The 23,449-nt window shown below is 53.6% G+C and overlaps 1 protein-coding gene across 2 annotated transcripts in view; it reads left to right on the top strand.

Moving 5' to 3' along the window:
- The window catches only part of DRC7 (dynein regulatory complex subunit 7), an 86,207-nt gene extending 63,415 nt beyond the window's left edge, over positions 1–22,792 (top strand). For both annotated transcript variants that reach the window (XM_073565090.1, XM_073565091.1), the window contains 11 exons: positions 2,634–2,750; positions 4,239–4,299; positions 5,293–5,421; positions 5,495–5,623; positions 5,693–5,919; positions 9,527–9,742; positions 9,970–10,080; positions 10,161–10,271; positions 10,545–10,739; positions 22,380–22,519; positions 22,596–22,792. In XM_073565090.1, coding sequence (XP_073421191.1) covers positions 2,634–2,750; positions 4,239–4,299; positions 5,293–5,421; positions 5,495–5,623; positions 5,693–5,919; positions 9,527–9,742; positions 9,970–10,080; positions 10,161–10,271; positions 10,545–10,739; positions 22,380–22,519; positions 22,596–22,686 — 1,527 coding nt within the window. In that variant the 3' untranslated portion in view covers positions 22,687–22,792. The remainder of the gene's footprint in view (positions 1–2,633; positions 2,751–4,238; positions 4,300–5,292; positions 5,422–5,494; positions 5,624–5,692; positions 5,920–9,526; positions 9,743–9,969; positions 10,081–10,160; positions 10,272–10,544; positions 10,740–22,379; positions 22,520–22,595) is intronic.
- The last annotated feature ends 657 nt before the right edge of the window (positions 22,793–23,449 follow it).

Below are 23,449 nucleotides of genomic sequence, written 5' to 3'. Positions count from 1 at the left end.
GGCAGGGGAGGGGGCAGCCCAGCGTGTGAGGGGTGGAGGCAGGGGAGGGGGCAGGGGAGGGGGCAGCCCAGCGTGTGAGGGATGGAGGCAGGGGAGGGGGCAGCCCAGCGTGTGAGGGGTGGAGGCAGCCCAGCGTGTGAGGGGTGGAGGCAGGGGAGGGGGCAGCCCAGCGTGTGAGGGGTGGAGGCAGGGGAGGGGGCAGCCCAGCGTGTGAGGGGTGGAGGCAGGGGAGGGGGCAGCCCAGCGTGTGAGGGATGGAGGCAGGGGAGGGGGCAGCCCAGTGTGTGAGGGGTGGAGGCAGGGGAGGGGGCAGCCCAGCGTGTGAGGGGTGGAGGCAGGGGAGGGGACAGCCCAGCGTGTGAGGGGTGGAGGCAGGGGAGGGGGCAGCCCAGCGTGTGAGGGGTGGAGGCAGGGGAGGGGGCAGCCCAGTGTGTGAGGGGTGGAGGCAGGGGAGGGGGCAGCCCAGTGTGTGAGGGGTGGAGGCAGGGGAGGGGGCAGCCCAGCGTGTGAGGGGTGGAGGCAGGGGAGGGGGCAGCCCAGCGTGTGAGGGGTGGAGGCAGGGGAGGGGGCAGCCCAGCGTGTGAGGGGTGGAGGCAGGGGAGGGGGCAGCCCAGCGTGTGAGGGGTGGAGGCAGGGGAGGGGGCAGCCCAGCGTGTGAGGGGTGGAGGCAGGGGAGGGGGCAGCCCAGCGTGTGAGGGGTGGAGGCAGGGGAGGGGGCAGCCCAGCGTGTGAGGGGTGGAGGCAGGGGAGGGGGCAGCCCAGCGTGTGAGGGGTGGAGGCAGGGGAGGGGGCAGCCCAGCGTGTGAGGGGTGGAGGCAGGGGAGGGGACAGCCCAGCGTGTGAGGGGTGGAGGCAGGGGAGGGGGCAGCCCAGCGTGTGAGGGGTGGAGGCAGGGGAGGGGGCAGCCCAGTGTGTGAGGGGTGGAGGCAGGGGAGGGGGCAGCCCAGTGTGTGAGGGGTGGAGGCAGGGGAGGGGGCAGCCCAGCGTGTGAGGGGTGGAGGTAGGGGAGGGGGCAGCCCAGCGTGTGAGGGGTGGAGGCAGGGGAGGGGGCAGCCCAGCGTGTGAGGGGTGGAGGCAGGGGAGGGAGCAGCCCAGCGTGTGAGGGGTGGAGGCAGGGGAGGGAGCAGCCCAGCGTGTGAGGGGTGGAGGCAGGGGAGGGGGCAGCCCAGCGTGTGAGGGGTGGAGGCAGGGGAGGGGGCAGCCCAGCGTGTGAGGGGTGGAGGCAGGGGAGGGGGCAGCCCAGCGTGTGAGGGATGGAGGCAGGGGAGGGGGCAGCCCAGCGTGTGAGGGGTGGAGGCAGCCCAGCGTGTGAGGGGTGGAGGCAGCCCAGCGTGTGAGGGGTGGAGGCAGGGGAGGGGGCAGCCCAGCATGTGAGGGGTGGAGGCAGCCCAGCGTGTGAGGGGTGGAGGCAGGGGAGGGGGCAGCCCAGCGTGTGAGGGGTGGAGGCAGGGGAGGGGGCAGCCCAGTGTGTGAGGGGTGGAGGCAGGGGAGGGGGCAGCCCAGTGTGTGAGGGGAGGGGGCAGCCCAGTGTGTGAGGGGAGGGGGCAGCCCAGTGTGTGAGGGGTGGAGGCAGGGGAGGGGGCAGCCCAGTGTGTGAGGGGTGGAGGTAGGGGAGGGGGCAGCCCAGCGTGTGAGGGGTGGAGGCAGGGGAGGGGGCAGCCCAGTGTGTGAGGGGTGGAGGCAGGGGAGGGGGCAGCCCAGTGTGTGAGGGGTGGAGGCAGGGGAGGGGGCAGCCCAGCGTGTGAGGGGTGGAGGCAGGGGAGGGGGCAGCCCAGTGTGTGAGGGGTGGAGGCAGGGGAGGGGGCAGCCCAGCGTGTGAGGGGTGGAGGCAGGGGAGGGGGCAGGGGAGGGGGCAGCCCAGCGTGTGAGGGGTGGAGGCAGGGGAGGGGGCAGCCCAGTGTGTGAGGGGTGGAGGCAGGGGAGGGAGCAGGGGAGGGGGCAGCCCAGTGTGTGAGGGGTGGAGGCAGGGGAGGGGGCAGCCCAGTGTGTGAGGGGTGGAGGCAGGGGAGGGGGCAGCCCAGTGTGTGAGGGGTGGAGGCAGGGGAGGGGGCAGCCCAGTGTGTGAGGGGTGGAGGCAGGGGAGGGGGCAGGGGAGGGGGCAGCCCAGTGTGTGAGGGGTGGAGGCAGGGGAGGGGGCAGCCCAGTGTGTGAGGGGTGGAGGCAGGGGAGGGGGCAGCCCAGTGTGTGAGGGGTGGAGGCAGGGGAGGGGGCAGGGGAGGGGGCAGCCCAGTGTGTGAGGGGTGGAGGCAGGGGAGGGGGCAGGGGAGGGGGCAGCCCAGTGTGTGAGGGGTGGAGGCAGGGGAGGGGGCAGCCCAGTGTGTGAGGGGTGGAGGCAGGGGAGGGGGCAGCCCAGTGTGTGAGGGGTGGAGGCAGGGGAGGGGGCAGCCCAGTGTGTGAGGGGTGGAGGCAGGGGAGGGGGCAGCCCAGTGTGTGCAGACAGAAGAGGGGATAGTACAGCGAGTATAAGGGGAAGGACCGTAGCAGAAGACACAGCGGCAGAGGGGATGGCACAGCGTGTATTGAAGAGGATCGGCAGCAGAGGGGACGTTGAAGGTGCAGTTTGTCCCATTGAAGACGAGTTGCGTACTGGACACTTTTGAAGGCAATAGATTTCACCTTTTCTTATTGCATAGGATATTACTTTTGACCTGGGCGACCCCTTGTGCTGGGAGTTTATGTTGTTGAGCACTGTAAAGCCTGCGCTGCTCATTCCTAATATGAAGGAGGAAGACGAGGAGGAGGAAAACCAGGTGAGTGCACAGGTTGTAGTGGAGGAAGACCGAGACCAGAGGAGCGCACAGTTATAGTGGAGAAGGACAGAGACCAGGGTAGAGGACCAGCTGTAGCAGACGAGGATGGAGAGCGGGAGAGCGCAGTTATCGTGGAGAACAGAGACTGGGGGAGCGCACAGGTTGTAGTAGAGGAAGACAGAGACCGGAGGAGTGCACAGGTTGTAGCAGTGGAGGATGGAGACCGGGGGAGCGCACAGGTTGTAGCAGTGGAGGATGGAGACCGGGGGAGCGCACAGGTTGTAGTAGAGGAAGACAGAGACCGGGTGGAGCGCAAGGGTTGTAGCAATGGAGGATGGAGACCGGGGGAGCGCACAGGTTGTAGTAGAGGAAGACAGAGACCGGAGAAGCGCACAGGTAGTAGCAGAGGAAGACTGAGACCGGGGAAGCGCACAGGTTGTAGCAGAGAAGGATGGAGACCGGAGAAGCGCACAGGTAGTAGCAGAGGAAGACTGAGACCGGGGAAGCGCACAGGTTGTAGCAGAGAAGGATGGAGACCGGGGGAGCGCACAGGTTGTAGTAGAGGAAGACAGAGACCGGGTGGAGTGCACAGGTTGTAGCAATGGAGGATGGAGACCGGGGGAGCGCACAGGTTGTAGTAGAGGAAGACAGAGAACGGGTAGAGCGCAAGGGTTGTAGCAATGGAGGATGGAGACCGGGGGAGCGCACAGGTTGTAGTAGAGGAAGACAGAGACCGGAGAAGCGCACAGGTAGTAGCAGAGGAAGACTGAGACCGGGGAAGCGCACAGGTTGTAGCAGAGAAGGATGGAGACCGGGGGAGCGCACAGGTTGTAGCAGAGGAAGACTGAGACCGGAGGAGCGCACAAGTTGTAGCAGTGGAGGATGGAGACCTGGGGAGCGCACAGGTTGTAGTAGAGGAAGACTGAGACCGGGGAAGCGCACAGGTTGTAGCAGAGTAGGATGGAGACTGGGGGAGCGCACAGGTTGTAGCAGAGTAGGATGGAGACCGGGGGAGCGCACAGGTTGTAGCAGAGGAAGACTGAGACCGGGGAAGCGCACAGGTTGTAGCAGAGGAAGACTGAGACCGGGGAAGCGCACAGGTTGTAGAAGAGGAAGACTGAGACCGGGGAAGCGCACAGGTTGTAGCAGAGGAAGACAGAGACCGGGGAAGCGCACAGGTTGTAGCAGAGGAAGACTGAGACCGGGGAAGCGCACAGGTTGTAGCAGAGTAGGATGGAGACCGGGGGAGCGCACAGGTTGTAGCAGAGGAAGACTGAGACTGGAGGAGCGCACAAGTTGTAGCAGTGGAGGATGGAGACCTGGGGAGCGCACAGGTTGTAGCAGAGGAGGATGGACACCGGGGGAGCGCACAGGTTGTAGCAGTGCATACAGCAGCTTCCTACTCTTCATATACTGTATGCGGATTACAGCTGAAGATGATGAGAGTTGTGCTTTACTTTTTGTCTCGTCACTTGTCTTCTCCTCCAGGACCAGGTGATGAGCCGGGTGCCGGTGTCCTGGGTGCTGCCCATTGTGGTGACACCAGAAGGTGCGTAATAATACTGCCATTGCAAAGCAGCGCCATTGATATGTAGCTCAATGTTATAACCTGGTTTTTGGAGCTGTACAGGGATGTTGTGGCCGCCGCCGTCCCACGGGCACCGGGTTCCCCTGCGGCAGTCACTCACCCGGCGCCTCGCCCGCTCCCTCCGACTCACGCGCTCCCTCTCCTCCTGCTGCTCCCAGCCCACACATGCGCACTAGGGCGCGGGCCCGTCATGATGTTTAACCCTGCGGTGGGTGGCGGCCGATTAGCGGTCAGCCAATCGCCTGCCAGCAGGGGATTTATCAGGCGTCTTCCATAAGGGGAAGACGCCTGGTTCTTGTGTGAAATCCTTTACACTATTTGGCCGCCTATAGGTTCCCTATAGGTTTCCCCGCTTTTCAGTGCTTGTCCCTAGTCTCTGTCTTGCTGTCTCTGCCTCTGTTTGTCTCCCTGTCTGCCCTCCGTCCTGTCTGGTCCGTGTTCCTTAGCCTTCGCTTCTGTCCCACTCCCTAGTGTCAGGCCATTTCCCAGTCCTGTCCTTTGGCCTGCTGTCCGTCTGTCTTCCTTGTTGCCTCAGGCATTACTGCTCTGCATCTCTCCTCGGACGCTCCACAGGGAGCTCTGTACTTTGGTTCCGGTGCAGCCTTCACTCCTGCCTGTGGTCTTTCCGGTCCTTCGAGCCGCCCCTCTTGGTTCCAGCAGTCGCGGTGTCTGATCCCCCGCGGGCCTGCCCCTAACGGTCCCTGTATAGGGGTCGGTTCCACCTGGTGCGCTCGTCTCGGGGGCCTCAATTCCGCGACCCAGAGGGTCCACTCTCGGACATTGCCAAAACCCCAGAAGCGTCACAGATGTCAATTGAGTTTGGAGGTCCCTGTCCTTCTTTCACTGGCTGCTTTGTGTCATTTTGGCAGTGTCCGCTCCCAACACTGCCACTCCCGGCACCGCCACTCCTCCTTCACAGAATCATCAGGTCCGTCTACTCATCCTTCCTAACAGAGTTTGAGATGCGATGTCCTGAAGGAAAGAAGCTTCTACAATACAAGAAGGCCAGGCTAGAGAAATGGGCGCCCTACCTCCAGGACGACGGCCGGGTGTCTCGCCTCACGCTCTACCAGGACACTGCATGTAAGTTCCTGACACTCTCCATGAGGAATGGGGTCAGCAATGAAATGCTCACCCCGGACCCCAATTTCCTCAGCCTCCATGGAGCGGGAAGTCCAGGACTGCTTTCAGAACCGGAAGGACAAGCTGGACATGAGACAGGTGAAGCGACTGGCCGGAGTCAGCAGCGAGTACTTCTCTCCAGGCCGCAAGGATGCACTGAAGGGTAATAATATGATGCTATGAGGAGGTGTGGAGGGTCCGACACTGCGTTGCTAACCTCTCTCTCTTCTAGCTCACACCTTCCAATCTCTGACCCCAGAGACTGAGCGCACCATGGAATTTTACAGCGAGGCTCGTCTCGATGGACTGCAGAGACGTGAGGAGCGACCAAAGGAAATGCTGGAGATCTTCCAGAACAGAGAGGATCTCCTGTACTACAGGCACACGACGTATGGAAAACGGCCAAAGAAAGTGTCCATCGCCGGAGGACCAACAGAGGTCAACCCCCGACCGATCGTGGTACGGCCCATAACCCCTCAAACACACAGGACAGGAATACATATATGCACCACCAGTAGAAGCGCACAGTACCCCAGTCTGCTTACACTCCATAGTAACAGTGCTACAGACAGACAGCTCACCTGCTGTCAGTACTCAGCGCCCCCGCTAATGAGAAACCCGCCATCCACCATGTCTCCCGCTAATGAGAAACCCGCCATCCACCATGTCTCCCGCTAATGAGAAACCCGCCATCCACCATGTCTCCCGCTAAAGAGAAACCCGACATCCACTATGTCTCCCGCTAATGAGAAACCCGCCATCCACCATGTCTCCCGCTAATGAGAAACCCGCCATCCACCATGTCTCCCGCTAAAGAGAAATCCGCCATCCACCATGTCTCCCGCTAAAGAGAAATCCGCCATCCACCATGTCTCCCGCTAATGAGAAACCCGCCATCCACCATGTCTCCCGCTAATGAGAAACCCGCCATCCACCATGTCTCCCGCTAATGAGAAACCCGCCATCCACCATGTCTCCCGCTAAAGAGAAACCCGCCATCCACCATGTCTCCCGCTAAAGAGAAACCCGCCATCCACTATGTCTCCCGCTAATGAGAAACCCGCCATCCACCATGTCTCCCGCTAATGAGAAACCCGCCATCCACCATGTCTCCCGCTAATGAGAAACCCGCCATCCACCATGTCTCCCGCTAATGAGAAACCCGCCATCCACCATGTCTCCCGCTAATGAGAAACCCGCCATCCACCATGTCTCCCGCTAATGAGAAACCCGCCATCCACCATGTCTCCCGCTAATGAGAAACCCGCCATCCACCATGTCTCCCGCTAATGAGAAACCCGCCATCCACCATGTCTCCCGCTAAAGAGAAACCCGCCATCCACCATGTCTCCCGCTAATGAGAAACCCGCCATCCACCATGTCTCCCGCTAAAGAGAAACCCGCCATCCACCATGTCTCCCGCTAAAGAGAAACCCGCCATCCACCATGTCTCCCGCTAAAGAGAAACCCGCCATCCACCATGTCTCCCGCCAAAGAGAAACCCGCCATCCACCATATCTCCCGCCAAAGAGAAACCCGCCATCCACCATATCTCCCGCCAAAGAGAAACCCGCCATCCACCATGTCTCCCGCTAATGAGAAACCCGCCATCCACCATGTCTCCCGCTAAAGAGAAACCCGCCATCCACCATGTCTCCCGCTAATGAGAAACCCGCCATCCACCATGTCTCCCGCTAATGAGAAACCCGCCATCCACCATGTCTCCCGCTAATGAGAAACCCGCCATCCACCATGTCTCCCGCTAATGAGAAACCCGCCATCCACCATGTCTCCCGCTAATGAGAAACCCGCCATCGACTATGTCACATGTAATACAGGAATCCTGGGGGGTGATATCACGTGTAATACAGGCGCTGTGCATTGATAGCACATGTAATACAGGAATCCTGGGGGGTGATATCACGTGTAATACAGACTCTCTGGGAAGATATCACATGTAATACAAGCGCTCTGGGATGATATCACATGTAATACAGACTCTCTGGGAAGATATCACATGTAATACAAGCGCTCTGGGATGATATCACGTGTAATACAGGCGCTCTGGGAGGATATCACATGTAATACAAGCGCTCTGGGGGATATCACATGTAATACAAGCGCTCTGGGGGGATATCACATGTAATACAAGCGCTCTGCGGGGATATCACATGTAATACAAGCACTCTGGGGGATATCACATGTAATACAAGCGCTCTTGGGGATATCACATGTAATACAAGCGCTCTGGGGGGATATCACATGTAATACAAGCACTCTGGGGGGATATCACAAGTAATACAAGCATTCTGGGGGATATCACATGTAATACAAGCGCTCTTGGGGATATCACGTGTAATACAAGTGCTCTGTGGGGATATCACATGTAATACAAGCGCTCTGGGAGGATATTACGTGTAATACAAGCGCTCTGGGGGATATCACGTGTAATACAAGCGCTCTGGGATGATATCACGTGTAATACAGGCGCTCTGGGAGGATATCACATGTAATACAAGCGCTCTGGGGGATATCACATGTAATACAAGCGCTCTGGGGGGATATCACATGAAATACAAGCGCTCTGGGGGGATATCACATGAAATACAAGCGCTCTGGGGGGATATCACATGTAATACAAGCACTCTGGGGGATATCACATGTAATACAAGCGCTCTTGGGGATATCACATGTAATACAAGCGCTCTGGGGGGATATCACATGTAATACAAGCGCTCTGGGGGGATATCACATGTAATACAAGCATTCTGGGGGATATCACATGTAATACAAGCGCTCTTGGGGATATCACGTGTAATACAAGTGCTCTGGGGGGATATCACATGTAATACAAGCACTCTGGGAGGATATTACGTGTAATACAAGCGCTCTGGGGGATATCACATGTAATACAGGCGCTCTGGGGGGATATCACATGTAATACAAGCGCTCTGGGGTATATCACATGTAATACAAGCGCTCTGGGGGATATCACATGTAATACAGGCGCTCTGGGGGATATCACATGTAATACAAGCGCTCTGGGGGATATCACATGTAATACAGGCGCTCTGGGGGGATATCACGTGTAATACAGGCGCTCTGGGGGGATATCACATGTAATACAAGCGCTCTGGGGGGATATCACATGTAATACAAGCGCTCTGGGGGGATATCACATGTAATACAAGCTCTCTGGGGTATATCACATGTAATACAAGCGCTCTGGGGGATATCACGTGTAATACAAGCGCTCTGGGGGGATATCACATGTAATACAAGCGCTCTGGGAGGATATCACGTGTAATACAAGCGCTCTGGGGGGATATCACGTGTAATACAAGCGCTCTGGGGGATATCACATGTAATACAAGTGCTCTGGGGGATATCACATGTAATACAAGCGCTCTGGGGGGATATCACATGTAATACAAGCTCTCTGGGGTATATCACATGTAATACAAGCGCTCTGGGGGATATCACATGTAATACAAGTGCTCTGGGGGATATCACATGTAATACAAGCACTCTGGGGGGATATCACATGTAATACAAGTGCTCTGGGGGGATATCACATGTAATACAAGCGCTCTGGGAGGATATTACGTGTAATACAAGCGCTCTGGGAGGATATCACGTGTAATACAAGCGCTCTGCGGGGATATCACATGTAATACAAGCGCTCTGGGGGATATCACATGTAATACAAGAGCTCTGGGGGGATATCACATGTAATACAAGCGCTCTGGGGGATATCACATGTAATACAAGCGCTCTGGGGGATATCACATGTAATACAAGTGCTCTGGGGGATATCACATGTAATACAAGCACTCTGGGGGGGGATATCACATGTAATACAAGCACTCTGGGGGGATATCACATGTAATACAAGCGCTCTGGGGGGGATATCACATGTAATACAAGCACTCTGGGGGGATATCACATGTAATACAAGCGCTCTGGGGGGATATCACATGTAATACAAGCGCTCTGGGGGGATATTACAGCCATTTATTGTGGATTCCTTATATTTGGGAATTAATTTCAATTTTTTTGTTTCTAGAAAATTCTAGAACGTTTCCATAGGAATTCCAGCAAGGCAGCCTATGAGGATGTGGCAGAACGGATCTTCCTGATCGCTGAGGATCGCGTCCATGTCCGCTGCCACCGGCAGGACGACCACATCACCACCTCCACCTGGGATTTCCTGAAGCCGGCCAACCTCGGAGAGAAGGGGGCACCCGTGGTGCTGAGCCCCGAGACCTGCGTCTCCTACCAGGTACCGCAGATGTTAGGGGGGGTGCTGCCGGAAACTTGGAGGCATTCAGGGGTGGAGGGCTCTGTGGATCTGCTCACTCTAAAGGATGGAGGGATTGTGACACCTGGATCAGAAGAAGACGGCAGCTGTGGGCTCAGTTCTTGGAGACTGCACAAAGAGTCGGGATTTAGAGGATGGATCAGCGAAGAACGCTGACGATTCTCACGCTCTGCTCTGTCGTCCACCAGGTAGAACCACTGGAGAAATTCAACAAACAACTCTACATCTACGAGACTCTACTCCATCTCCAGCAGGGGGAGCAGTGGGCACAGGAGGCGGTGCGCAGGTCTGAGGCCGAGGTACGAGACAGCACCTGTCATAGTGAGTGCAAGACTACATGAATGGAGGGTGAGGATAATGGGGGCACTCTGCACCACAGCTGCTGGAGATCCTGTCCCGGCGGGCTCAGGAGGAGGCAGAGCCGCAGCTGATCATTTCCATCTACGACACGGAGAGGAATAGAAGTAGCCAAGAGCAGCGAGCGGCGCAGGTGAGCGGTGCAGTGCGGGGTCTGCCTCCTGGCGACGAAGGCGAGCGGTGCAGTGCGGGGTCTGCCTCCTGGCGACGCAGGTGAGCGGTGCAGTGCGGGGTCTGCCTCCTGGCGACGCAGGCGAGCGGTGCAGTGCGGGGTCTGCCTCCTGGCGACGCAGGTGAGCGGTGCAGTGCGGGGTCTGCCTCCTGGCGACGCAGGCGAGCGGTGCAGTGCGGGGTCTGCCTCCTGGTGGTCACAGGGCCGTGCTGATGTGTCGCTGTCTCATTACAGCAACGCGCTGCCCAGGAGGAACAGGAGCGCCGCGCCGAGCTATGCCAGGATTATCTGGCTCCGTACCTGGCACCTGTGGGAGACCCCGAGAAGCTGACACGGCAGCAGGCCCAGCAGGTGAAGGACGACTGCCTGCGTGACCTCAAGAACAGGCTGGTGCAGCAGGCCAACCTCATCCAGGCGCGCTTCGAAAAGGTAACGAGGGGTCACATGACCGGAACACCCGGCCCACCTACATGTGTCATGGGAATGCCGAGTGTCCCCCAGTGTTGCTGCACGCCCACGGCAGCCTCCCCCAGTGTCGCTGCATGCCCACTGCAGCCTCCACGGTGTCGCTGCATGCCCACCACAGCGTCGCTGCATGCCCACCACAGCCTCCACAGTGTCACTTTCACACCGACCGCAGCCTCGCCAGCGTCACTGCCCACCGACTGTAGCCTCCCCAGTGTCCCTGCACGCTGGCACCGGTGATGCTCTGACATCTTTCCGTCAGATGAGTTTTCCAGCTGTATAAATGGGCACTGTGTATTGCATAAACAGAAATTTTTGACCAGTAATGAATCCTTGTGATTTCAGCTCTGCAGGCTGCAATTGTGTGTTTTGAAGTGGAGACTTTCAGGTTTATTTAAAGGGGTTGAACAGAAATCTCCTGTGAAACATTTAGGAATTACAGACATTTTTGTTCAAATCCTCATTTCAGGGGTTCAGAAGTAATTGGACAAATTTGCTTTCTCAAATAAAATATCCACGTTTAATAAAACTTTCCAGAGAATCCTTTTCAGCAATGATGGCCTGATGTCTGGAGGCCATGGACGTCACCATCGCTGGTCTCCTCCTGTGTGAGGCTATGCAGCAATGATGGCCTGACGTCTGGAGGCCATGGCCGTCACCATCACTGGTCTCCTCCGGTGTGACGCTATGCAGCAATGATGGCCTGATGTCTGGAGGCCATGGACGTCACCATCGCTGGTCTCCTCCTGTGTGAGGCTATGCAGCAATGATGGCCTGACGTCTGGAGGCCATGGCCGTCACCATCACTGATCTCCGGTGTGACGCTATGCAGCAATGATGGCCTGATGTCTAGAGGCCATAGACGTCACCATCGCTGGTCTCCTCCAGTGTGATGCTATGCAGCAATGATGGCCTGATGTCTGCAGGCCATGGACGTCACCATCGCTGGTCTCCTCCTGTGTGAGGCTATGCAGCAATGATGGCCTGACGTCTGGAGGCCATGGCCGTCACCATCACTGGTCTCCTCCGGTGTGACGCTATGCAGCAATGATGGCCTGATGTCTGGAGGCCATGGACGTCACCATCGCTGGTCTCCTCCTGTGTGAGGCTATGCAGCAATGATGGCCTGACGTCTGGAGGCCATGGACGTCACCATCACTGATCTCCTCCAGTGTGACGCTATGCAGCAATGATGGCCTGATGTCTAGAGGCCATAGACGTCACCATCGATGGTCTCCTCCAGTGTGATGCTATGCAGCAATGATGGCCTGATGTCTGCAGGCCATGGACGTCACCATCGCTGGTCTCCTCCTGTGTGAGGCTATGCAGCAATGATGGCCCGATGTCTGCAGGCCATGGACGTCACCATCGCTGGTCTCCTCCTGTGTGAGGCTATGCAGCAATGATGGCCTGATGTCTAGAGGCCATAGACGTCACCATCGCTGGTCTCCTCCTGTGTGAGGCTATGCAGCAATGATGGCCTGATGTCTGCAGGCCATGGACGTCACCATCGCTGGTCTCCTCCTGTGTGAGGCTATGCAGCAATGATGGCCTGACGTCTGGAGGCCATGGCCGTCACCATCACTGATCTCCGGTGTGACGCTATGCAGCAATGATGGCCTGATGTCTAGAGGCCATAGACGTCACCATCGCTGGTCTCCTCCAGTGTGATGCTATGCAGCAATGATGGCCTGATGTCTGCAGGCCATGGACGTCACCATCGCTGGTCTCCTCCTGTGTGAGGCTATGCAGCAATGATGGCCTGACGTCTGGAGGCCATGGCCGTCACCATCACTGGTCTCCTCCGGTGTGACGCTATGCAGCAATGATGGCCTGATGTCTGGAGGCCATGGACGTCACCATCGCTGGTCTCCTCCTGTGTGAGGCTATGCAGCAATGATGGCCTGACGTCTGGAGGCCATGGCCGTCACCATCACTGATCTCCTCCAGTGTGACGCTATGCAGCAATGATGGCCTGATGTCTAGAGGCCATAGACGTCACCATCGCTGGTCTCCTCCAGTGTGATGCTATGCAGCAATGATGGCCTGATGTCTGGAGGCCATGGACGTCACCATCGCTGGTCTCCTCCTGTGTGAGGCTATGCAGCAATGATGGCCTGATGTCTAGAGGCCATAGACGTCACCATCGATGGTCTCCTCCAGTGTGATGCTATGCAGCAATGATGGCCTGATGTCTGCAGGCCATGGACGTCACCATCGCTGGTCTCCTCCTTTGTGAGGCTATGCAGCAATGATGGCCTGATGTCTAGAGGCCATAGACGTCACCATCGATGGTCTCCTCCTGTGTGAGGCTATGCAGCAATGATGGCCTGATGTCTGCAGGCCATGGACGTCACCATCGCTGGTCTCCTCCAGTGTGACGCTATGCAGCAATGATGGCCTGACGTCTGGAGGCCATGGCCAATGCAATCACTGGTCTCCTCTGGTGTGAGGCTATGCAGCAATGATGGCCTGACGTCTGGAAGCCATGACCTATGCCATCACTGGTCTCCTCCGGTATGAGGCTATGCAGCAATGATGGCCTGATGTCTAGAGGCCATAGACGTCACCATCGATGGTCTCCTCCAGTGTGATGCTATGCAGCAATGATGGCCTGATGTCTGCAGGCCATGGACGTCACCATCGCTGGTCTCCTCCTGTGTGAGGCTATGCAGCAATGATGGCCTGATGTCTGCAGGCCATGGACGTCACCATCGCTGGTCTCCTCCTGTGTGAGGCTATGCAGCAATGATGGCCTGATGTCTGCAGGCCATGGACGTCACCATCGCTGGTCTCCTCCTGTGTGAGGCTATGCAGCAATGATGGCCTGATGTCTGCAGGCCATGGACGTCACCATCGCTGGTCTCCAGTGTGACGCTATGCAGCAATGATGGCCTGACGTCTGGAGGCCATGGCCAATGCCATCACTGGTCTCCTCTGGTGTGAGGCTATGCAGCAATGATGGCCTGACGTCTGGAAGCCATGACCTATGCCATCACTGGTCTCCTCCGGTATGAGGCTATGCAACAATGATGGCCTGACGTCTGGAGGCCATGGTCGTCACCATTACTGGTCTCCTCTGGTGTGAGGCTTTGCCACAGTGACGGGCTGGAGGCCATGGACGTCGTCATCGCTGGTCTCCGGTGTGAGGCTTTGAGCCTTTCCTGCAGTGACTTCTGTTCCTGCTTGTTTGTGGCATTTTCTGCCGTCAGTTTTGTCTTCAGCCGGTGAAATGTGTCACGATGAGATCTGGTGAGGACTCGGCCATTGCAGAATATTCCACTCCTTTGCTTTTGCAGGATGTTTTGGGTCATTGTCGTTCTGTCCTGTGAAGGGTCGTCCAATCATCCTTGCTGCATTTGGTTGGATCTGAGCAGAAAGTCTCACCCTGTACACACAGGATTCATCCGGCTGCTTCTGTCCTCAGTCACATCAACCGCTAGTGACTCGGTGCCATTGGCCGTCATGTGTGCCTGCACCATCACACCGCCTCCACCATATGTTACACGGGATGTGCCGCGGATACAGAGCCGCTCCAAGCCTTCTACAGACTGTCTTCTTCCCATAATTCTGGTACTTGGTGATCTTAGTTTTGCTTTTCCAGAACTAAGCGGCTTCTTTAGATCTTTTTTTTGGCCACTGTTGCGGCCGATTCATGGTTTGCACCTTGTGGTCAGTTCTCTATATTCGCCCTTGTGAATTCTTCTGTATTTGGTAGTCTTAGATACTGAGACACAGACTTCCTGGAGAGTGGTCTTCACTTGGGGGGGTGTTGTGGAGGGGTTTTTGTTCACCATGGGAAGGATTTTGTGATCATCTGTCGTCTACTGTGGACGTCCCGGACATTCTGAGATCCTGAGCTCACAGGGTGATCTTTTTTTTTTTTTTACAGAATGTAAAAACTGTTGATTTGGCCACTAACATTCCTGCTCTCTCTGATAATGGATTTTTTCTTTTTTCACCGTAATGATGGTTGTCAGGAAAACCTTTGGCCGCACACGGCTATCACATGTGCAGGGGGGCTTATCTTAGTTATCCCACCGCTGCCAACAATGTGATGAAAAACAGCAAGCTAGTCTTACCCTAACAATTTACCGCAGGCGCTTATTGTAGTTATACCACTGCTGCCACACTATATTACGAACTGCCGGGATTTCTCTATAAAACATTTTTAGTCCCGCTTGGAACTTGCAGCTCTCCGGCGCCCCCTAACCCTCAGGTCAGTCAGGGAACTGCACCTAGGATAATTAGTAGCCGGACAGGCCACGTGATGTGCACTGGCTATTTTTTGAATGGTATAAGTTGAACAGAGCAGATCAGATATGACCTTGGTCAGATGTAACATCATTTGAAGTGTAACATCTTTGAAGTGTTACATCAGAAATATACCAGAAATAGTCCAGAAGGTAAGAATAACCACTGCTTTCTCATTTTTATTGCCTTTCTTTTCTTACCCTGCTCTATAACCATGCTCACATTTGCCATCACTGTTTTTTCTCCACTAATCATCTCTCCTTCGCTATCCCCAAACCCCTGCACCCTTGAACCAAATAACTATCTCCCCCTCTCTCTTACCCTCCACCTCGCTTCATCTGCAGACCTGCTCCTTAACCTCAGACCTCTCCTACTAAAATGTAATACAAGTCGGTCACTCTCTTTCACACACCTGATTTCCCTTTCTCTGCTTCTTCTCACTGCTGGTGACATATCCCCCAATCCTGCCCCCCCCTGCCTTATACATCCCACTAATGCTGACCCCTACCTTTCTAACACTAAGATAAGCTTCCGCAATCCCTCACACTTAAAACCTGTGCCACTGAACCCCTCCCTCCCGCACCCTCTTTCTGGGGCACTTTGGAATGCTCGCTCCATCTGCAACAAGCTCCACGTGATCCATGACCTCTTTACCTCCCGCAACCTCTCCTTCCTGGCCCTCACTGAGACCTGGCTGACACCCCCTGACACGGCCTCCCCTGCCGCACTGAGTTATGGGCGGCCTCCACTTTACCCACACTCCTCGCCCTGGCAACAGACATGGTGGAGGAGTGGGTTTCCTTCTGTCGAAAAACTGCTCCTTAAACCCTATCCAACCCCCACCCTCCCTTATTTCAAGGTTCACTCTGTCCATATCTACTCTCCCTCTAATCTCCAAATGGCTGTCCTATACTGACCACCAGGCTCAGCCACTTCCTTCATCGACCAATTCTCCACCTGGCTCCTTCACTTTCTCTCTGCTGACATCCCCACCATCATCATGGGGGACTTCAACATCCCCACTGACACCCACCAGCCAGCAGCTTCCAAACTCCTGTCACTTACCTTATCCTTTGGACTTACTCAGTGGTCCTCAACAGCCATCCACACTTGGACATACATTAGACCTCATCTTCACCCGCCTCTGTTCCCTACCCAATCTCACAACCTCTCCCTTCCCCCTATCTGACCACCATCTACTCACCTCATCCTTGTCCTCCTCACCTGCCCCCCATGTCCAGCCACTAGCACATCCTCGCAGAAACCTTCAGTCACCCCTCTCATGCATGGCAAAGTGCGACGAATCAATAGACAACCCTGGCACAACAACCTCACCAAAGAACTTCGACAAGCATCCAGGGTCGCGGAGCGGCGTTGGAAGAAAACACGCCTGCCAGATGACTTCACTGCTCTCAAGCAAGCTACACTTGCCTTCAAATCAGCCCTCACCTCTGCTAAACAGACCTATTTCACAAACCTTGTATCTTCATTATCCCACATCCCAAAACAACTGTTCAGCACATTTAACTCTCTCCTCTGCCCACCACTGCCACCTCCAACTCCCCTCATCTCTGCTGAGGACTTTGCCACCTGTTTCAAAAACAAGATCGACCAAACAAGGCAAACCTTTACTGGTGCACCACCCCAACCACTCCACATACCAGACCTCTGCCCTTCCCTAATAACTTCCCTCTCTAACGTCACTGAAGGAGAGCTTACTCATCTCCTTTCCAAATCACACCTCACCACCTGTGCACTTGACCCCATCCCTTCCCACCTGCTCCCCAACCTCACTAACACGCTCATCCCAGCCCTAACCCATCTGTTCAACCTATCGCTATCTTCTGGTACCTTCCCCTCTGCTTTCAAACATGCCACCATCACACCCATCCTCAAAAAAACAAACCTTGACCTAACTGCTATGCCCAGCTATCGCCCCATATCACTGCTCCCGTTTGCTTCCAAACTCCTTGAACAGCATGTCCATGCTCAACTTTCCTCCCACCTCTCATCTAATGCCCTCCAATCTGGCTTCTGCCCCCACCACTCCACTGAATCTGCCCTGACCAAAATTACTAATGACTTACACACAGCCAAAGCTACTAATGACTTACACACAGCCAAAGCTAACAGACAGTTCTCCATCCTCCTCCTTCTCGACCTGTCCTCTGCCTTCGACACAGTCGACCACTGCCTATTTCTACAGATTCTTTCTTCCCTTGGCATCAAAGACCTTGCCCTGTCCTGTATTGACTCATAGCTTTTTGACCGCACGTTTAACGTTTCCCACTCCCACACTACCTCCTCATCCAGCCCTCTCTCTCTGCTGGAGTCCCCCAAGGCTCTGTCCTGGGGCCCCTACTTTTTTCCATCTATACTCTTGGCCTAGGACAAGTCATTAAGTCCCATGGCTTCCAGTACCACCTGTATGCAGATGACACCCTCTCTGGCCCAGATGTCACCTCTCTGCTGTCCAGAATCCCGGAGTGTCTATCAGCCAAATCCTCCTTTTTCACCTCTCGCTTTCTAAAACTCAATGTAGACAAAATTGAACTCATCTTTCCTCCATCTCACGTATCTTCCCTACCCGATCTATTATGGTAAACGGCATCACGCTCTCTCCCGCACCTGAAGTCCGCTGCCTCGGAGTAACTCTCGACTCTGCCCTGTCCTTCAAACCACACGTCCAAACTCTTTCCACCTCCTGTCGCCTCCAACTCAAAAACATTTCCAGAATCCGTTCCCTTCCTCAGCCCTCAATCTACTAAAACTCTTGTACATGCCCTCATCATCTCCCGCCTTGACTACTGCAACACTCTCCTCCGTGGCCTCCCTGCTAACTCTGTTGCACCACTCCAGTCTGTCCTCAACTCTGCTGCCCAACTAATCCACCTCTCTCCTCGCTACTCCCCTGTCTCTCCCCTCTGCAAATCCCTCAACTGGCTTCCAATTCCCAAACGAATCCAGTTCAAACTACTAACACTGACCTACAAAGCCATCCACAACCTGTCCCCTCCCTATATCTCTGAACAAATCTCCCAATCTTCGATCCTCCCAAGACCTCCTACTCTCCTCCACACTTATTCGTTCCTCACACAACCGCCTCCAAGATTTCTCCCTAATATCCCCTATCCTCTGGAACTCCATGCCTCAAAACGTCCGATTATCTACCACCCTCGGATCCTTCAGACGGAACCTGAAAACCCATCTCTTCAGGAAAGCTTACAGCCTGCAATAACCATTGTGCCGCCTCACCACTGCCTGAGCTGCTGCACCCCCGACCTTCTGTCTCTTCCCCACTATCCCGTAGAATGTAAGTCCGCAAGGACAGGGTCCTCTCCCCTCTGTACCAGTCTGTCATAGTAAATTTGTTTACGGTTAAAGATATCTATAACTTTGCATGTAACCCCTTCTCGTGTACAGCACCATGGAATTAATGGTGCTATCAAAATAAATACTATTATTATTATTAATAATAATAATTAGGCACGCTGCAGTGAGGGAATTATAACTAGTCCTGGCCGCAGTCGGACAAATCAGCTTATAAAACCCCTTCCGTCACTAGCCCAGAACACACTTCGCTGCCACCAGCTTCCGATTTCTATATTAATATTTAAAATTAATAAAGGCGTACGAAGCCAACCCAAATTAGTAGCGTAATTACTTCAGACACGTAAAAGTTTGGATAGAACATGGAGAAACGAACTAGTAATTTGATAGTTTACTCCAAAAAAAAAAGGTAGGCAGTGTTTACAGAAGGTACAAAAAGATTTTACAAAATGAGACAATTAAATTATGTACAAAGCGAATACAAATAAAAAGGGGGTTAAAAGCAGAAATAATCTTACGTATTGCTTAGATCATCTTAGGCTAAACCATGCTGGTGGGAGGAGCCAGACGTCACAATGCATTGGGTGGTCTGGTTGCAGCAGTTTCCCAGGCACGAAGTGACTGCAGAGTGAGGGGAAGTACCTTATACCTCTGGGTTTGTGACATCACTAAAGGGGCTGGCTTGTGGCAGTCCTCCCCCTGCATTGAGAGTTACAATATGGCTAGAAAACCATAATAATCATATCTCACAGAGGGTACCTCGTATAGAAACGTACATAGTATCATCTTATTCAGCTTGTCGTTCATTCAAAACCAAACACGAAGCATCAGGCTGCCCCGGCTGTGCAGGAATCCAATTCTCGGATTCCGCTGAAGCTAGAATTTAGCAAGAGGCGCTGACGCGAAGCTCTATCAAAGCACGTTCCAACTATGTACCTGTCATTTTTCTATCCCACACTCACATCGCTTTATGACCAAATGATTAGATTCTCATTATTGTCTATGAGAAGTCAGAGCACATGGGAAGACAAAGGGGCTCCCTGCTGGGAGGAGGGAAATCACTCACTGATATCTCAGGTTACAAGGAGTGTGTGTGAAAGCTGGGGGGGTGGACAGTGTCACAGGCTGTGAGTGGGAGAAAGTTGCAGGTATGACAGGCAAAGGGAAAAGAACAGTGGGGGGGGTCAAACCCTCAACACTGGCATAGCAGAGTTCAGTATGTGAAGAGAAGATTCTGGAATGGTCCGGAACGTGTGATAATAGGGAAAAAATACATGATACTTTACACTATTGTTACAATATTCTATTTCTCTTCTACTATGCGCTCCTCTAACCGCCTGTTGTGGGTTCAAAGCAAGAGCTAATAAATACAAATGCCATTCCTGGAATCAGCTCCAGACCTTTCACCTGCTTAATTGATAATGGAATAACGAAGGGAAAGCCCATGCAGCTCATTAACGAGTGTCTGAGATAATTGTTAAATTAATTCTGGTCCCTTTGATAAGACGTAGCTCCATGTTATGACAGAGCTGTAATTCCTAACCCCGTCCTCCACTCAGGATGTGAATCCCTTCAAATTAAAGCTGAAAATCGGCCCTTTGCAACCAGATTGGTGATAGGTAGAGTTGAGCGATACCGTCCGATACTTCAAAGTATCGGATCGGAATGGATCGGCCGATCTTTAAAAAAAGTATCGGTATCGCCGATTCCGATACCGGAAGTCCCATTCAAGTCTATGGGACTTCCGGTATCGGAATAAGAAAAACCCTGTTTTTGCCTTGTACAGCCTCTCTGGGGTCTGTACGGGCCTTTCGGGGGGCTGTGCCGGCCTGCCAGGGGGTCTGTGCAGGCTCCGGTGGTCTGTGCCGGCCTGCCGGGGGGCTGTGCCGGCCTGCCGGTGGTCTGTGCAGGCTCCGGTGGGCTGTGCCGGCCTGCCGGGGGGCTGTGCAGGCTCCGGGGGGCTGTGCCGGCCTGCCGGGGGGCTGTGCCGGCCTGCCGGTGGTCTGTGCAGGCTTCGGGGGTCTGTGCAGGCATCGTCCGATGGGACTACAAGTCCCATCGGGCGATGCCTGCTACCATGACAGTGATTGACACATTAGCCAATGATGGGACAGTAGTAGTCCCATCATCCGGCTAATGTGTTGAATGTAAAAAAAAAAAAAAAAAAAAAAAAAATTACATGCTACATACATGCTACATTCATACTACATACTACATACATGCTACATTCATACTACATACTACATACATGCTACATTCATACTACATAAATACTACATGCAACATACATACTACATATATACTACATACATACTACATGCATGCTACATACATACTGCATGCTACATACATACTACATGCTACATACATACCACATATATACTACATACATACTACATGCATGCTACATACATACCACATACATACTACATACATACTACATACATACTACATGCATGCTACATGCATGCTACATGCTACATACATAACACATATATACTACATGCATGCTACATACATACTACATGCTACATACATACCACATACATACTACATGCATGCTACATACATACTACATGCATGCTACATACATACTACATGCTACATACATACTACATATATACTACATGCATGCTACATACTACATGCTACATACATACTACATATATACTACATGCATGCTACATACATGCTACATACATACTACATGCTACATACATACCACATACATACTACATATATACTACATGCTACATACATACTACATATATACTACATGCATGCTACATACATACTACATATATACTACATGCATGCTACATACATACTGCATGCTACATGCATGCTACATACATACTACATACATACTACATGCTACATACATACCACATATATACTACATACATACATGGGAATTTCCCACGCAGCAATGGCATAAAGTGAGACTAGGGACTTTTTTTTTTTTTAAGTGGCGGAGGAATACAGTGCGGAAGGATACCTACCTTCCGTCATTGGATTCCTGCAGCCCGTAGAGAACGGCAGCATCATCTGATGCTGCAGTTCTCTACCCAAGGTCGTCGTGGGACACACTCGTGGACTGCTTCGGATCGTGGGTGAGTATTTTTGTGGTTTGTTATGTTAATATTTATTCCGGAAAAGACAATGGCTTCGGGGAACAATGTGACAAGTATTGGTAAGTATGTTACTCTATGTTATATGTACTGTATGTCTATGTATGTATTGTATGAATGTATTGTATGTATGTAGTATATATGTAGTATGTATGTAGCATGTAGTATGTATGTAGCATGCATGTAGTATGTATGTAGTATGTATGTAGTATTTTTTTTTTTTTAACATTTAACACATTAGCCGGATGATGGGACTACTACTGTCCCATCATTGGCTAATGTGTCAATCACTGTCATGGTAGCAGGCATCGCCAGATGGGACTTGTAGTCCCATCGGACGATGCTTGCACAGACCCCCGGACATCAGCACAGCCCCCCGGCAGGCCGGCACAGCCCCCCGGCAGGCCGGTACAGACCCCCACAGGGTGCACAGACCACCGGCAGGCCGGCACAGCCCCCCGGCAGGCCGGTACAGACCCCCACAGGGTGCACAGACCACCGGCAGACCGGCACAGCCCCCCGGCAGGCCGGTACAGACCCCGGGCAGTCCACACAGCCCCCGGCAGGCCAGCAGAGACCCCCGGATGGCCCGAAATGACGGCGCTTCATGATGCACACACACCGCGCATCATGATGACGTCAGGCTGTCAATCAACTTTGAACTTCCGATTCCGATGCCGAATTCCGATATTGAAAAAATATCGGAAGTCGGTATCGGAATTCCGATACAGCAAGTATCGGCCGATACCCGATACTTGCGGTATCGGAATGCTCAACACTAGTGATAGGACTTGATCTGTAATGTTTTCTGGTAAACGGGTAAAATGTCAAACCATGTGCTGCCGTCCAAATATTTCTGGACCTAATTGTTTACACCTCCATATCTAAGGAGACACAAGAGCTTCAAAAGAAGCAGCAGTGGTACCACCAGAACCAGCCATCCATGACCAGGGAGGATGAGGAGGCATACCTGGAGTTCTGCTCTGAGGCCATGTTCCAGATCCAGATCCTGGAGACCAGACTGAACAGGTGGGATGTCACATCAGAGGTTATGTGATGACCACTATAATGGAGCGGCTCACCCCCAATATCTCTGTCCTCCTAGACACAAGCGAATGGCTCCTCAGAAGTTCCTGGCTCTGGAGGATCGGCTCAACGAGGAGCCACGTCTGAACGAGCAGCTGCTCCCTCCATAGTCATCCTGGAAAGACACCGCAGCTATGTGACCAATGGCGCGAAAAAAGACAAACAAGATGTAATAACCTGAAGAACATGAAATAAAAGAAACACAGACGCCTACGAGACCGCTGCCAACAACGGCGCTTATATTATACAGCGGTGACATCACCGCTCCCCAGATATCAGTTATATTATACAGAGGTGACATCACCGCTCCCCAGATATCAGTTATATTATACAGAGGTGACATCACCGCTCCCCAGATATCAGTTATATTATACAGAGGAGACATCACCGCTCCCCAGATATCAGTTATATTATACAGAGGTGACATCGCCGCTCCCCAGATATCAGTTATATTATACAGAGGTGACATCACCGCTCCCCAGATATCAGTTATATTATACAGAGGAGACATCACCGCTCCCCAGATATCAGTTATATTATACAGAGGAGACATCACCGCTCCCCAGATATCAGTTATATTATACAGAGGAGACATCACCGCTCCCCAGATATCAGTTATATTATACAGAGGAGACATCACCGCTCCCCAGATATCAGTTATATTATACAGAGGAGACATCGCCGCTCCCCAGATATCAGTTATATTATACAGAGGTGACATCACCGCTCCCCAGATATCAGTTATATTATACAGAGGAGACATCACCGCTCTCCAGATATCAGTTATATTATACAGAGGAGACATCACCGCTCCCCAGATATCAGTTATATTATACAGAGGAGACATCACCGCTCCCCAGATATCAGTTATAT

The sequence above is a fragment of the Dendrobates tinctorius genome, unplaced genomic scaffold (genome assembly GCF_039654945.1).
Source record: "Dendrobates tinctorius isolate UK_male_01 unplaced genomic scaffold, ASM3965494v1 ptg000538l, whole genome shotgun sequence".
NCBI lineage: Eukaryota > Metazoa > Chordata > Amphibia > Anura > Dendrobatidae > Dendrobates > Dendrobates tinctorius.
Note: the sequence above shows the minus strand (reverse complement) of the source record. Positions and strands in the feature narration are given on the sequence as shown.